Source organism: Acipenser ruthenus, chromosome 30 (genome assembly GCF_902713425.1).
Source record: "Acipenser ruthenus chromosome 30, fAciRut3.2 maternal haplotype, whole genome shotgun sequence".
NCBI lineage: Eukaryota > Metazoa > Chordata > Actinopteri > Acipenseriformes > Acipenseridae > Acipenser > Acipenser ruthenus.
In genome coordinates, this window is record NC_081218.1 from 13005465 (window position 1) to 13023525 (window position 18061).

Here is an 18061-nt window from a genome sequence, read left to right on the forward strand (position 1 = left end):
GAAACAATCGTCCTTAATTAATGCCTTGAAATTAGCATAATTAATGACAAGGCAGACAAACTTTTGCTGAAATGAGTCATTGGTTTTCCTATAATTTTTTTATTTTAAGAGCTAGTGTAAAAGACCAAGCTATATCAGGAGGCAGTGTGGTCCAGTGGTTAAAGTCCAGGGCTTGTAACCCGAAGGCCCCTGATTCAAATCCCACCTCTGGCACTGACTGACTCACTGTGTCACCCTGAGCAAGTAACTTAATCAGAACACAGTGCTGCTCTTTAAAAGATATATGTATTATGTATACCATAACATTGGTTAAGATTAGGGCACAAAAAACTGCGGGGCTCAGGGGGCTAAAGCACCCCCATAAGAGACGAGATCCCCCATTTAACAGTTAGAATTCATAACCTGGGGGGGTCTCTGTATTACTTCTGCATTCTGTTGGAGTTGTCAATGTTGGAGCCAGCTGGGAGAGCAGTAGAAGTGTTATAAGTACCAGCCGCACCAGGTGTGGCGCTGTTAAGAACACACCCGCTTAACTAGCTCAATTGATGGCTTCTAACGTGCCCGGTCTGCAAACTGAAAGGAACCTAGCGTAAAGTCTGCATTGCTAAATGATATACCAGTAACCCAGAAGCTTTAGAAAATGACACATTTTATCATTTAGGCTTTATCTAGGGGTGTTTGTTTTACATCATGTCGAAAAGAAAGCGACCAAATTTAGTTTTTGCTTTAAACTGTGGTTGCTAGGTTTAAGGTTAGGGTTAGGGTTAGGGTTAGGGATAGGGTTAGGGTTAGGGCTGGAGCTAGGCTTAGGATTTAATTGAATTGCTCCTCCAATTAAAACCAGGGATCAGACCACGTCATCTGCCATTGCTAGTACTATACTGTGTGTGGTTATAGCAGTTTGTAACGTAGGCTTGCCTCCTCTGATGAAAACAACTATATATATATATATATATATATATATATATATATATATATATATATATATATATATATTGCAGACCCACTGTGTAATTCAAACACTGGTTAAGATTACTCTTTTTGATACCCATAGCAAGCTAGCTTTGAACTGCCTTTGAAGAAGAATCCAGTTCTATTGAAGTGAGCAGCTGAATACATCAGAGCAAGGTAACATTAACAGAAACCCGGCTTCCTGCTATTTCTGCACACTGCTCCAAAGACACTTACTTGTGCACTTCTTGATGCTGGAGCCCTTTCTCAGCGCGTGTCGGCTGAGTTTGCAATGGAAATTGTTCTCCCAGAACTCCGCGAACCAGATGTTTCTCCTGTTGTTGTCCAGAGTACGGCTGGCAAAATACCGGTCAAAACCTGCACAGATCAGCAAGGTAGTATGTGTTTAAATGTGGTGGTGGTTTAGCTGACTTTTATAGTGTCATAATTGCTCTTTTTTCTGTAAAAATGATGCACATGCGTAGGACTACTGTTTGATATTTCTAAGTGACAGCATTTATAAATATTTTAGCAGGAGAGGCATACTGAGATTCAGTATGTGAAGAGCCCCTACTGAGGTATGTTACAAAATGCTACTTTGCACACATTGTACCCAAAGATACAATGGTCCATTATGTTCCACTGTGCTATAATGGTGATGGCATGAATTATTCAGTAAGGTCACACTTTCTTTAATTATGTACATCTGTTTCATTTTTAGCTTTGTACTTTTAGGCTTAAACTAGCTTTTTCAACTTGAATTAAGGTCAGTTTTTAACAGGACTTAATAAAAGAAAAATTGAAAATCTAGGCCATAGATAATGATTCATTTCCACTATGTCTGTTACTCAAAAGAATAATTTGTCTAACTTTCTAATCAAGTTTTACTTAATCTTATTAAAATAAAAACAAATGGTACCAAGGTGCTCAAGCGTGGCCTTACCTCTGACAGACATCCTCTTGGGCAGGATGGTAATAGCGCCCTCTGCCACCACTTCCTGGTGTAGCACTGGGGAGATCTTGGAGCCCCAACTGTCAGACCCCACCCACAGGAAGTGACCTGTCTGGTTGGCTTTCTTGGCTGCATCCAGGACCCGCCTGCGAACACAAGAACAGGAAGAGCCCAGCCGTCAAACCGGCTCATCGCTTCCCCAATGGTCGAAGGCCGGAAAAAGGTCGGCTGTCTTAACTTATTTGTCCATAATACAAAACTACCATAAACACAATTCTCCGTCTTTGCTTGCGTGAGGTCGAGGACAGGAGATGTTTAGGTCTGAGGTGTGCATACAGACAGTGGAGAAACACTCATGAAGCCTGTCCACACTGTGCCCCATTGTGGTCAACGCCACTGACCCTCAGCACTAAATTCACAAGCTCCAAGAAAAATCCTCCAGGTGTTTTTTCTCTGTTGCCGCATTTACAAGTAGACTATGCCTCTAAGGTAATTGAGCTCATTAGCAAATGGCTGGAGCTGAGTTATATACACCTAATTAAATCTTGTGAGCAGCACTGTCCTCTGTGCCCATGGTCTAGACTGGAATGTGGAATTCTGAACAGCGTAGAATTCTGAACAGGAGTGAGGGGGGCTGACTTTCCTTAATCCACAAGCCGTGCGAGTGGTCACTGCCATGCTTAAAGACTCCGATATGAAGTGTTTAGACACAGAGTGAAGTCAGTAGAAGAGAAGAGAGTTACAAGCTATAGAATGAAGAGTGGGAGAGCACTAGGAGGAGGAGGTTTTTATTTTCCTTGTTTTTCTGCTACTTCACATTGTCGGTTCAGCTCAATCAGTCTTTTGTGCTTCATCCCTGAATGTTCTGGCATCACTTATTATATTTAATGACATAATTAGCAGGTCACTAAGATGCCAAGTCAGCAAGGGTTCAGCAAATAGATTTTTCTTTTCTGGAAATTAAACACTTTTCAAAACACAGGAAGGCCGGTGCTTTAAAAGCTCCAACACTTTCCCCAACAGGACTGCTATGGTAATTTTGCAGTAGCAATTGTGCTGTACAGGGAATAGCTAGCATTTGCATACTGGTCCCCTACCCTGTGGTGCACAGAACTGCTATAAAAGTACATGCAGCCCAATGGGATTTGTTATCTTTTGCAGAAAGTAGAGGACCAATTTGTTGCAGGTCTACAGTAGTCATATTGTAAAAAGCATGTTACTGTGCTGTGCAGGGATTAGCCAGATCTTAGACAAATTAGGTTAGCTAGGGTGAGAAGCTAGTTCAGTGCGAGCTTAACAGGGTCAACTTGAGTCAACCTTGCAGATGTGATTTCATGTTTAATTCCTACATATACATGTGTGAAGCTTTAAAAACTATCCAGTCCCACCACCAATGGGAGTACAGGCCTTTTTGCAGGTGCCCATAATATAACTACTATGTAAATACACAGTAATTAGAGACACTTAATGTAAAGTGCACTGTAATAACTAAGTGAACTATCGCGAGAAAGGGAAGTGTGTGGGGTTCGCCAGTTTTAAACCTTACCCTGGCATCATCTCAAAATACACAACTTATTTAACTTATTTAATTTCTAACCAGTAGTCTTTTTTATGGCATAGAATATTGTTTTTAATCCATAACTACTCCAATCATTAAGCCTTTAGCAATGCTTAAAATGAAAGTGTTTTAGCTTTGTTATTAATGTGATAATATGTCAGATGTTTTTGGTAGATTTCTGTGTTTATACTGCTGATCCCATGTTAGACTATGATTCTTTTATCCCTAATTACATCTTAAGCTGAAAATGCTCTCCATTGTCAAGCTGAAGTAGATGGAAGCCAAGTAGAGCCCTTATTTCAAACTGGTATATGCAATAAAACAGTAATAACGTCATAGCAATGCGGATACAAAATGATCTGCCATTTTATTACCGGAGTAGAACAAAAATCTAACTTCTCAGACGTTCAGAATGCAATTTAAACAGAAGATTGGCTTGATCAGCTCAAAAAGGTTGTCAGATTCTTTTTACATCATTCTGACAGAATTGTTCAGTAGATTCTCTGAATGTACTGCTAAAAATATTGTCTTCTATTTGATTTTTGAATTTGTTGTGAGTTTTGTTTTGTGCTCATTAAAGTGGAGGACTTTCAACTTCACCTAAAAAATAAAAAAAAAGGGCCGTATTTATGTGCCGTAGGGAGACGCTGGTCTCACCTGATGTCGTCCTCGTTTGCGAACATGATAACCACCCTGGCGTTGGAGTTCTCCAGCAGACGTTTGATGACTTTGTCGAACTCGCCGGCTTTGGGCTCCCGTGGGATCTTCACAGATGTGAAGATGCACACCCCCCCTGGGGAAGAGAGAGAAAGCAGAGAGAGTCAGAGCCTGTGCAACAGGGTGGAGGCAGGGCAGGAACCAGAGACCACACGCATGTGCAAGCAAGCATCTTAACAACAGCACAAAAGAGACAGGCACGTTCTCATTCACAGTTACAAAGCTTTTAACATCATCTCATCGACTAATTGCAGCTCATCTTTAGGACTGGGAAAGGAAAAGTACACTTCTCTAAACTACATATAATTACACACATAATACACAGATGGTGTAGTTCCAAACGTTTTAATTTACAGAATTGAAATTGCTAACACCTTTTGTACAGACATTACACCGTATTTAGAATTGCCTGTGGAGGTATGTTTGCAATGTACATGTGACCACATGTGGAATTGCAATGACTGTACAGTGTTAAATATTGTTTGACCTTTTTGAATACGCTAGAGGGCAGCTACCATTGTATAAAGTGGTACCGTTTACATATCAAATGGTATCAGTATGATATTAACAAGCACACTAAAAGAATCTTAATACATTATTGAAGTCTTGATTCACATACTTACATCACCGGATATTGTGGATTGAACAATGTGAAGGATTCTAATGGTCCTATTAAGAGGGATGTGTGTGCACTGAATCAGACTGCTCGTCGAAACATTTGTCATTAAAAAATACACACTGGTAATACAGTACCACAGTGCCAGTGTACGATATCTATGCCTAATCCATTGGATTATAATTGCTGGTGAGTTAATGACACAGCTATGACTTCTTCAGGATACAATTATTATGAGGATACATCTTCTCTGTTAGGCAACCCTATGGCCATAGAAATCCTAGTAGTCTATGAGGCCCCAATCAATTCGCGATTCTTAAACCATCCTACCACCCACCTTTTTTTTAGACTCCATGATTTAAAAATGCAGCAGGGCAGTATTTCACAGATTTGCAAATCCTCGGAATAACACATTCTCTGCAGTGAGCCAGCCACAGGCAGCAGAGCTCAAAGACTGATGGGACCATCAATACAGTTTATGGGACAGTCAATAAGTTAGAAGCATTTTAACAAAAAAAGTTTGCCTGCTTGTAAGATGGAAGTCTCTGCTCTCATCACCGGCCACCTTGTTTTTTATATAGAAAGATTGCTGCGTTTCTGTTAGGCTCAGTGGTTTAAGGAAATTGCACTATCCATTATTTGACTTGATGTGTTTCAAAGGAACATCATTTTTTTTTTCTCCTGATCGCTCATGGGACTGCTGTGGAGATAGTTATTCATTCATTAACCACTGAACAACTGGTCCTTAGATACTGAAGGTTGAGATGCTAGCGATTCTAAACATTAACAGTTATTTGACCTGCGTTCTTCAAGATCTGCACTCTACATCTGTTTCCTGTTACCATATCGCTCCTTGTGCTGATGGTCAACTCCATGGTCTGGTCTCACTCTGCTGGACCATGAAGAGTGAGGCCAACACAGGAAGTAATAGGAAACCAGGAAGTTGCAATTTATTTACTCTTTCCTTCACGTTGGTAATTCAACATGTTAATGGTACTTGTGTACCTTTAGAAAAACACTTCTCTAGAAAATACAATTCACTATCATGGCTTTTCTATTTGTGCAATGGTTACTATAACATGATTTGTGTGTGTGTGTGTGGACCGAAGTATCACAGCCCTCATGGGTGGATGTCAAAGCAGAACGCATACAGTTATCTCTAGTGTGTATCGCCACTGAAAAGAAGAACCAATCACATTGTGTAAAATAGTACAAGGCAACCGTCCAAACGATATACAGTGTATATGAAATATATATAAATTGTCATGACAGACTGTCTGCAGGAGGAAACGTTTTCATTATAAAATATGCAGTCAAGGATTTCCTTCTTGAGCTGGGATCTCTAGAAATTGGAGGATAAGGGACATTTTTTTGTATAGTTGGCACTCACAGTTTCTGATAGAGACAAGGCTTATAAAAGCATACAACATAATAAAGGCCGACAGCTCTCTTGTAGGTCCATGCTGTGTGCTAGCAGGCAGCTCCATGGACTGAAACAGCTCTTTATAGTCTTATAAGGAACTGCTTGCGGAAGAAAGGTTGGAAGCTCAGTTACTTGATCTTTGAGCCGAGCAGCGTTGAGTTGCTGTACACTGCTTTATTTACAAGGGCTAAGGGAAAAATAGATTAGTGTATCAATCTGGAACCAAATGAACACAGTGTCGTCTGACATAGTCTCACACTGTATCATCGCAGGATTTATTTAGGAGGTTCGTAAACTACAGCTGTCTATGTATGTGCATTCAGCATAAATTGAGAATTTTTTTTTTTTTTTTTTATAAAATGCATCTAGTTGAATCTCTCTTTGACTGTGTCTTAAAAACAAAGTCAAATATACATGAACTCTTTAATAGGACAGTGTACGTACCAGCACCAAGGTTATGATCTAATATCTCGACTAGTCCATTTCTATTATCTTTTTTGTGTGTGTGTCTCGACAGGCAATACTAGGCAGTGGCCCTGTACTGCAGCTGTATATTACTACTGTATCAAATCAACGAATGGAGCAAAAAAGTGGTATTTCATTTAACTACATCACATAGATGTACAGCAGCATAGAAAAATTCATTTCTCCTGGCTTCTGCTGATTTTACATGGGAAGGATAATTGGACATCATCTTCATGTTCACACATGGTATCCTGCACTCAGAATTTCATGAAATCAGGTCCTGTATGTGGAGTAATTTGTATGTTGCTTGAACTCCCTTTTCAGTACACTCCTCATAACAAGCTGTGACACCTGTCAAAGATTTCCCTGGTGAAGCCGTTTTCCGAAAAATGAATAAATAATCGCGCCGCGAGTCATCGTAAGGGAGGTCAGTGGTTTGTTTGATGTGACTTGCGGTGCTGCCAGGAAGTATAGGTCAGGAATGTGGTTGTTTTCCTTTTTGAATAATTATGCTCGTAATGCATAAAAGAAGACAGGATTAATCAATGCAGTTTTAATGACATTTACTGTACTTTTCTGTGCTGATTCCAGCTTGTGCTGAACTGGGTTTCACGGCTTATCTGGTATTTTGTTGATTTTTCTCAGAACTGTGGCACTTCCCCACCCCTTTTTAGCAACTGCAGCATGTACAATAAACACAATGAAATCCTTCCAGTAAGTGACTAATGCATTTATACCATAGTATTCCCTTACAGATGTATTATATGTATTGTGTATGAGCTGAAATGTTTAATTGGAATGTTTGCTAGTTAACGACAAACCTTAACAGATGGGAATGGGATGGCACCCCAGTGACAATTCAGTGGTTTTGTCAGCACAAGGGCAGCAAAGGTGTGTGAGACTGCAGAACGGTGGTAACATTTTGTTATTTTTAACATATCACTACCAATGATACCACAACAGTATAAACCAATACACACTGGACTAGCAGTCTAAAATGCAGTGCCATGCAATCGATTGCAGTGCCATTATGGATCCTGACCACTGACAATAAGGTTAAGAACTTCAATGCAGACAAGCCTACTTGCAAAATGCATGGTCTCACCAGCCTGCTGTTGTACTCTCATACTCATTTTACTGCACTACCCCATTAGGACGAAAGTGCAGTACTGGTGTTTATAAATCACATCCCATACGTATTAAAGCAAGGGGACATGTATGAGCACCAATTTAAAAAGGAGTCCGAAACAGTTAAACTGTAACGATCGACTTAATATCTTGCCATTTGATGACTTACAGCCACACCTTTTTTTTCTTCATTGTGCACAGACAGGTTTTGAATCTGAACACTGCTCACAGATATGTTTTCTAATCTGAAAGCGTCTGTGCTATTAGTTCAATAATGCACGAGTTTTTAAAAATAAAATTGTTTTTAATGCTGGATAAAACAAACAGCAGTGTGTGGATTCATTGCATGACATCTGTTCTCTGAAATATTTATACTGCGTTAGAGAAATGCTAACAAACTACTACAAGGAGAGGAGATACTGTTGTCAAACAGAAGCTGCTCTGAGGGTTTTTTCATTTATCTTGGGGGGGATTTAGCACTTCTGTTAAATAATCTGTGCTTTTGTGAGTTAAGTAGACTTGTTTTTGCTACATCTCAATTACTTGCATATGCTACATTCCATTTCCTCTTAAATCTGAAGTGGCACGGTATAATGCATCTTACTCATACACAGTCAATCATAATACACAGTGGAACTGTTCTTGGCAATGGGATCTCCAATGGCTCAGTATGATAAGTCAGCATCATATACTGGACAGGTTCCCACTTGGGAAAATCACATCAGAATCGTCCGATTACATTTTGCAACTTGTTTAAAGATGTTTACTTTTTTTGTGTGGAATTAGTATGCATTAGCATCATTTTGTATTGTGACAGGACATTAACATTGGCAACATTTGCTTAATGTGTCAGGATGCATTCTGAAAATCCACCCGCAAAACCGAAACTTAGAGGACTGAAAAGGAAAGAACATGCAAGAGAAGAGCTAGATTTTCACAGAGTCAGTAAACTAGCTGTGTGTTTGATAACAGCACTGCTCACACTGAATTCTGACCAGATGCATTACGCACCAGGAAGAGTGTGTCATTTTTATCCGCAGAATGGAAACGTATTTCATGCTCTGGAGTCACTAAGGAGAAAAGTCTGGATAGTAAAAAACATCTCCTCGCTTTCAATCCCGGACTGGGCAGCTGTAATACTCCCAGCTACCCTCCACAATAGTTCATCCATCACGACTGACACAGGGTAAGCGAGACCACTGCAGTGGTGGGGATAGCAGCAAATGAGATTATTATGCGTCACTGCTAAGAAATGAATAATAATAATTAAAACCAGACTGTAATCCTTAGTAACCTTTATGACACCTCACAGCCAGAATAATATCAGATTTACATTGAACAATATGGAAACAATATGTCTTTTCCAGTACATTACACAAACCTAATGACACTGTCCAAAGAGTGGTGACTGAGTTTATTAAACGCTGAATACATCAAAAAATACTTTCAAAATATTCACGGTGGAAAACGTAAGCATTGCTAGCTCTAGCTGTTCGATATTTCTATGTAACTTCTTCTCCACCCTTGCTCCGCAGTGGTGGAATGACCTTCCTACAGATGTCAGGACTGCCCAGTCCCTGACCACATTCCGGTGCCTCCTTAAGACTCACCTCTTCAAACAGCACCTGTAGAACTCCTCTGTTTGTATCCTGGGACACTATCACCTTTCATTTAAATGTGCTTTATTTTGCTCTTATCTGCCCCCTATTTTACTGCATTTAATCCTGTACTTCAGAATACTGTAATCTGCCAAGTGTTTAACCTGTAGTATTTTGTATTTAATCATATCCTGATGTAACTATCACTATTATCTGCTGTATTATTGAATTGTGGTTTGTCACACTTGTACTTTGCTTGAACAAAAGTTATTGTATTTCTTGCTCTTATTGTATTACTTGTATTGTAACACTTAATGTATTTGCTTACGATTGTAAGTCGCCCTGGGTAAGGGCGTCTGCTAAGAAATAAATAATAACTATTGGGAAACACAGTGTATGTAACCATGCTACAGTCCTCAGTAGATTTCCGTGTGAATGTATTACAAAGCAAACACATTAGTTCTGTACTAAATATAAAGGTAGCACAGTGACTTTGCTGTTCTTAATGTGTCTGAATTGTATTTGTGTGTTCACTTGTGCTTTTATGAGTGTGTGTGTGTTGTTGTGTGAACGTGAGGGGAGAAGGTGTATTAGGTGTAAGAATAACACAATATGTCTACACTTTAAGTGACAACCACTATAAAAAATGCATGATATTTTTAGTAAAAGGCTTGAGTGGCATTCACGTCTCAATCTGCTTCCCCAGCACTTTCCCAGGCAGAATGTACCAGTCTGGGTGGTGCAGTTGCAGTGTACTTGCCTAGGCTATCTTCTTCTGTGGTTCCTGCCTGAAATCTGACCAAGGAATAAATCGAATTGAATTGTGCTGGTCACAACCTCAGGAGGGCATTAGCACCAGGACCACACCTTGCAAACTGCAATGCAATGTAGCTCTACCATGTTAAAGGTCACTTCTGCATGCAAACCTGTTGTGCTCTGGCTCGCATGTCTGCTTTGATAACGTTGTTGCATCTCCATCTGGCAATCAACGACTATTAAAACATGGCAGAAACTTATAGAAACAGTGAACGCAGTTTTCAAGATTTTGCACTCAAATCAATGCCTAGTAGTGACATGTTGCACAGCACTCCTCACAGAGGGATGACGTTGATGTCTGCAGATTGAGGACCACACAAATGAAGTAAGCTTGTGCACTTTGAGCTTCGTGCCACTTTGAGACTTCCCGGGTTTCTTGTTTCTTCGTTGTAAGTTGTCTGTACAAAAGGTCAGTAGTGGGTCTAATAAAGCCCAGGTGTGTGTCAAAAAAATTGGATGGCTCTAATTGCTACGCAACGGGAGACTTCAAATAAAGCCAGCAATCTGTCATGAACAAACTTTCCAGAGGATTTTAAGAGCAGCTCCTGTCAACAAAAAAGCAATATAACAACAAACAAGTTTTCAGTCCTGCTTTAAATCTGTTTCTTTTTTTTGTTTTGTTTTTTTTTGCAGTCCAGATAAAACCAACTCACATAAAAGTATATTATACACCAACAAGTTTGAGATGGTTTGTGAGCCAGCTGCCACCCCAGGAGTGCTGTCACTCAATAATGGGCGTACTACTGGGTCCATTAAACATCCTCTGCTTTTAAACTCCATAATGGTCGTTGCTAATGCCTCTCTCTTAGAATGCTATTACTTAAATATTGTGTAATATGTTCCTGTACGTGAGAAAAAGCATTAAGTTTAGGTCGGTAATGTGCTTTTTATTCACACCCACAGCATAAAAAAGAAAAATGGAGTGTCATTAAGATTACAGTTTTGAATCTGATGAATCTGTGGTGGGACTGGAAAAGAGAGAAAGGGTTTCGTTTTTTTGTCCTGAAGTACGGACGTGTGTGAGGTGCAGACAGCAGACCTGCGAGTGACCTACGTGGCTTGTCAAGCGCCTGCCTCCTGCCCCTCCCCATTCCAGCACACTCACTTAGCTGTGTCCTTGGCAGTCGCACAACGATAGGGGACGCGAGTGCGATGACTCCCCTTACTCTCTCCCTCTCGCTCGCTAAACTCCAGCGCTGTACACTGCTCTTTAAAGGTATTTAAAAAGATCTGTACTGACAGCACATCAGAGCTGATCATGGTATTATTTTAAAAGCATTAGGGGAAAACAGAGAATGGATTTAGAATATGAAGGTAGAATATGATATTGCTCAAAAGCTGCATTCCAGTGCCCTTTATTTTGGTGTAATGACAGTGCTGGAATAGCCATGAGTGTAGAGTGCTTAGTTCCCATTTTTAGCATGGTGACAGCACTGGAGAATATGTATTGGTGTATAATAGAAATTTGAACTGTATTCTTTTTTTCCAAAAGGGAAAGAGCAGTCCTGAAACTTAATTATATTTCCTTTGTGGATGTATCAACTGAACTGTAATATTGACAAAAAAATCAATGCTATCATGCTGTTTATTTTTTCATTAACTGCCATTTCTGTACCTCACATGTAGCTCTGTGTGTGGAATGAGATTTTTTAGCTCAACCTAACTGGTTATCCTCCACTCCCATACTGCCTTTATAATGCTCTAGTTTGACCCCACCTGGAATACTATGTCCCAGTTTTGGGCACTAAAAAATAGACATAATAGCACAAAGCTCCCAGGACTCAGTGTCTATGAGGCCAGGCTAGAATAATGCAATCTCTTATACAAGCTTAGAAAAAAGTGGGGATTTAATTGAACTTTAGAAAATCCAAAATGGTCTGGATAAGGTTAATGCAAGTCCTTTGACATTCGATACATGGAGCGGGAAAGTGTTGTTTTTTTCTGTACATGTTATGCATATAGAATTATTTTTTGCAAAAAAAAAAAATATATATATATATATATATATATATATATATATATATATATATATATATATATATATATATATATATATATTAATTATTATTATTTTTCATTCTTTCATCATTTGCAAACTGAATAATTCTCGCCTGTCAGACAAAGAAGTTCCGGATCTGGGATCTGGTGTGATCCAGTGGAATTTAACCTCTGGTCCAAGTGGTTTACTCTAATGAGCTATTTGCATCCTTTAACAGGAAGTCCACTGTTTAGCTATTCATATTTCGAATAAGAAAAGCATGGATCAGTCTATGAGCCCTAAAGATATTGTTGGAAACTCCAACAGAGAGACAGGTGTCTCTGAAGAGTGTGTGCTCTTTTTCTGTGTGCTTATCAATCTGGGTCTAGTTCAGATTTGTTCTGCATTTTTCCAAAGCATATACTGTATATCACCTTACTCTATTCTTAGCACGTTTTACAGACAAAGATAAAACTATAGGAAAGTTGTGAGGTGGCAAGCTCATTAAAATGCATGGATCTGAGAAGCAGATTATCTATTCAGAGATACCAAGATTTTTAGTAAGCAAGGAATTAGAGGCTCATCATCGTTAAGGAATGGTTATCAATTCAGAAGCATTTACACATCTTGCAAACTCCTTACGTCGGATTAGTGACATCACCGCCCTGAAACATCATGATTTCAGTGTTATGGCAGCTGGTTCGATTTTTTTTTGTTGATCCACTGGGATAAAATGCTTTTTAAAAAATCCTGTATTGTTTTACAATGTAGTCTGCCAGGTTTCAGGGCAACAAACGCTGTTCAGGCACACCGAAACCCATGTGTCGTGCCACAAAAATATCTGCAGTTACAAATCCGCAAAATCCAGCCACGCCATAAATCAGAGGGCTCCTAAACAAGTTAGCTGCCGTTTTATTAATCCAGCTGGGCTTTGAACCAACTCATTACAAAACACACATTGTTAAATTTAACAGCATCTCTTTCTCCAAGGCAGTTACACGTCTCCTGGTACAATATGAAGAGTAGGGGTCAGGAGAATGTGAACGCGAGCCTTTTTACTGACTAACAGCCTGAAGGAGGAAATTAAGAAACAAAGTGCTCATTACAGACAAAAAATACTGAAGAACACACCTACAGTATCTAGAGCATCTTCCATCCCCTATCCCCACGTCAGAGTCACCCTGAACTGCAGCCTCCGAGTCCCAAGGGATTCATTCACAGCACCACAATCAGCCTTGAGTTCTATCCAGTGAATACATTGGTTTGGAGAGGACAAGCTGACAGTCACTTTAACTTTTCCAGTTTCCTATAAGGATGTGTGTTTAAGGATTTAACTACAGTAAATATGGCAGAATGCATAAAAGGTAAAGATTCAGCTGATCTGCGGTAAACTAAGGCAAATATAAATGCTGCTGTTTTTACAGACAGGGTTACACCAACATTCTGTACAGTTAGATATTTGATTTTTATAACATTGGGCACAAACCTATCCATATCAAATCATTACATATATACTATAGTATGTGCTGAAGTATCCTATAAGAACACTATACTGTGTTATCTATATGGGTAGAGCACTATTTGAATAGTAAAGAGTGCATGCAAGGTTTCAAGTGAGAGCATATTATATATTAACAGTACAGCAGTTTTTGCTTTAATTATTAAAAATGACTGCACTGGTAATGAAAGAGCCTCATAATTCTGTACAATATTGTTTTGAACAGACAGCAACAATTAAGATACGAACCCCCATTAATATATATATATTTGTATGCATTCCTTGCTTGCAAAAAAAAAAGACCAATACTTTTTTCTCTCTAGCTGCATAACTAGTCATTTAGAAGCCCTTGAATTGTAAACAGTGTCAAGAAATGTAAGATGCAAAAGAAAAAAAGACATACTTGGCTGTTGGAGAGATAATTAAAATGTCTAATCTGAGATCTCATAGCCGTGCGCTGCCCCCAGGGGCCCGATAATAACAGCTTGGGGTGGTGTTGATCAGCGGGGGGTCCGTGTACGGCAGATGTTGTAGAAAAACAAAAATACGAGTGCTTGAAATCTGCCTAAAAGCTGGAACACCGTGGCGGAATAACAGAGACGGTGCATAAGGTGTGTGCATTCAAGGACACTTAAAGTGATCAGCGCTAACAAAATACTCCCCTCAAGCTCATCAATGTGCACTTCCGTTGTGGAGTTTTGAAAGAAACACATTTTAAATATTATATCTGTCTATCCGTTTTGGGAAAGGGTCAGAGAAAATCAGGGGCAGCTTGGATTGGCTGCCAATGGGGGTCAGGTAAATTAATATGGAAACGCAGGATCAGGGGCAGCAGGGTTTTCAATCCCAGGCTGAGTGGTGCTTGGAAACGAGACACAAGATTAGTGCTGATCAGGGTCCGTGAAACCAACTGTTAATCAAGCAACCGAACCCTGTCTGTTACAGCAATGCTCCACATAGGGAGGGAAAGAGTACAGACAAGGTCAACTACCAAGGTAATGCTTGACAATCAGTATAATTACTAACCACTGCCTGTATTGCTAATTTTCACATTTAAATCCCTCAGATCCTTAGATTCATCTACCCTTTCAAAGTCATTCTGCTTTGCCCCTGTGTTTAGTTAAAAAAAAAAAAAGAAAACCTAAGCATTCTTTGAAGGTTTCGTGGTCATTTACCGTGTCACCTATAAAAAGCACAGAATTGACCGGTTATTACTTACTGCATTCCAAAAGTTCACATGATGTTATAGACATAAGGACATTAAAAAGTAAACTAAATATGAATTAATAAATACAAATCTGTAAAGTGTTAAAGTAAATGACAAGAATCCAAACATGATTACATATTGGGAAATATGGGGCTAGAAATTCAAAGTATGACACATCTGCTAATTTTGCAAAACTAAAACATCCGTAAGTAATTTACATTTTCACTTTCTTAAACAGGATTTGATAAGTCTCTGCGTGCAGTTGTCATAAAGTCATAGCTGGTGAAACTAACAAAAAAATTATTAAATAATGATTTAATTAATTAAAATGTCAAGTGAAAAAAAAACATCATTACAAAAATATGTAATCACTGTGTGATTCAAATATAATAGGACATTATACCAAATACACTTCCGCTGGTAAGAAACCTCAACCTCAACAGAAACCAGACCACGTTATCAGTCCAGTTTGATTACATTCCCGCTGCAGCAGTGGTAGATTATGAATTTACAGTTGCCGCAGTCGCAGAAGAAGCAGACGTTGCAGTCGTGCTGACCTAGTGGTCGTTTGTAAGATGTAGCTGTTGGGAGTCTTTTCAGCAGCAGACCCCAATGGTTGAAATAAAACATTCGTAAGTAATCTTGATTAAAAAAAAATGATCTGAATAGAAACAGCAATAGACGGTTATACAAAACATGCGTATTATGGTATTAAACAAGAAAGAAATTAAATATTACATTCAAATAAAATGTAGAAAGTATGAAGCATCTCTTTCATAGTGTCTGCGGTGCTCTGTATTTTAACCAGTCGACTCCAATTGGAATGAAATCTAGAATGAAGATTCCTTATTGAATATGTATATCTGCCCTCTGAAGGCCGTGTCTGGACACACTTCATAAGGATCCTTCATGCCACATTAGGGGGGGACTCTAAGCTATTTAAGGCCCTCACTGCCGTGCAGATGAAAAGAATCTGAGCTGACACGCTGATGCACGCCTCCCAAGTTGCCCTGTTGTGAGATAGCAAACCATGGTGAGCTGACACAGTCTGACTGCTGTGAACAGACACAGACTGGCTGCTTCCATAAGGAACCTGCTAGCTGGTGAAGAGGCGGGGCTTATAATGGGGGGTGGGGTCTCATTAACAAGTGGTAACGATTAGTTGGAATTGTATCATAATACAGTAGAACCTCATTTATCCACAACCCGTTCACCAGCTGCTTCAATTATCCGCAGCTCCCTGACGAATTTTCTCTTTGAAATACAGTACATTATTGCCAATGTAGAAGTATCATTGTCAAAGTAAACTCATTTTAAAACATGCTTGTGTCTTTGTAATATATTGTACTGCATACATCTCCAGTAAACGCTAATTTGGTTTACATTACTATTTTCTGTATTTTATGCATGCATTCTAGTCACACGCAATGACATCTCATTTATCCGCGGATTTCACACATCCGTGGTCCTATGTCGCTCCAAGCACGCGGATAAACAGAGTTCCACTGTATTTATGCTGTCAGTCAGAAACATTTTGTGTTGTTCTTTTCTCAGCTAATGCCTTTACCATTTGTCTAATACCTTAAGACATTGGTCTAGATTTACCTAATTATTAATTTTAAGATTCCAGAGTCATTACAGGGTACTCAGTCAATCCAAAATGAATGAATGAATCAATCTAACAACCTAATTATGCTCTATTGTTGTATTAATGGTAGCCATCTTATTCTAACATATAGCAGTCACTGATCTGTCATGTATCCAGATATCAACTGCACTCCAACATCTGGTTATGCGTCACAAGACTACATTACACATTCAGTTACAGATCCCTTTGCTACCTTCAATGAAGGAAAACCTACCACCTCTCTTGCTGGTATAAGATGTATATTTAATATCATCTTAGTATACGATTGTATAAAAATATTACTGTTGCTCTGTAGGGGTGTGTGTGTGTGTGTGTGTGTGTGTGTGTGTGTGTGTGTGTGTGTGTGGTGCCAGTCAGTTTTCCTCAGTTGTCCTGCTATCAGCGCAGTGGGACTCCAAGTGGGAATGACAGGTACCCTATGTCTGGAACATGCTCCAGGCAATCAGAGAAAACATCACTGTGGCCATGCTGTGCCATGCGAGCTGGATCACAACACTGACACTGAGTTACTGTGGTGTGGGCGAGTGGGTAGGAGCTCTCATTGAAGCATGTTCAGACTGTCAGCCCAGCACTGGATCATTCACGTACACAATAACTGAATATGCAAAGTAGAGGGGTGTAGTGCTGCCACCGTGACTGCTGCTAGATATCTGGTCTCATGCACACTTGATCCCACTCTAGGCAGTGCTCGGGGTCAAAGTGAAATGGTACTAAAGCTAATGAAAAGTAGGAAATGGCTTTTAAAATGACGGCAGTTACACCTCTTATGTGCCTTAAAACGCTCTCAGTTACAGAGTAACAAACGCTTCCATGCTGCGCTCCCCAGCGCCAACATTACCCTGCACCTTAATAATAAACACTAGTCTAAACAATCCATTCTCAGATCTCTAGCATTGCCAGCCTGAAACCTAATGAGGAATACAAAAGAAAACACTTTCTTTCTGGGTCCTCCTTGTTCTTAAACAGGCAGAGTGGTCCAGCGGTTAAAGTCCAGGGCTTGTAACCACAAGGTCACTGGTTCAAATCCCACCTCTGCTACTCACTGTGTGACCCTGAGCAAGTCACTTAACCTCCTTGTGCTCCATCCTGTGGAGGAGATATTAAATCAATGTTTTATTGTAAGCAAGGTTGCCACCCGTTCTGGGTTGTTCTCTTTTTGAGGCAGCTGTCCTGGGAAATCTGGAGGACTTCCTGGGACATTAAATGTAATCAGTATATGATTTTTTTTTTTTTTTTGTATGAAATGACTCTGGTGTCCCGTTTTTTTGTAAATCAGAGGTGGGAACCCTAATTGTAAGTGACTTTGCATATAATGCATAGTTCACAGCCTACCTCTGTAAAGTACTTTGTGATGGTGGTCCACTATGAAAGGCGCTATATAAAAATAAAGATATTATTATTATTATTATTATTATTATTATTATTATTATTATTATTATTATTATTATTATTATTATTATATAACTTTTTAATAAAAAATAAATAGATAACCCTGCTTTTCGTACA

General features: G+C 39.4%; 1 protein-coding gene across 1 annotated transcript in view; it reads right to left on the bottom strand.

Moving 5' to 3' along the window:
• Positions 1-18061, bottom strand: part of LOC117435454 (metabotropic glutamate receptor 4-like) — a 135721-nt gene that overhangs the window by 35012 nt on the left and 82648 nt on the right. The window contains exons 4-6 of the mRNA XM_059004965.1: positions 4119-4254; positions 1895-2049; positions 1189-1329 (exon numbers count right to left, since the gene is read on the bottom strand). Of these exons, the coding sequence (XP_058860948.1) occupies positions 1189-1329; positions 1895-2049; positions 4119-4254 (432 nt within the window). The remainder of the gene's footprint in view (positions 1-1188; positions 1330-1894; positions 2050-4118; positions 4255-18061) is intronic.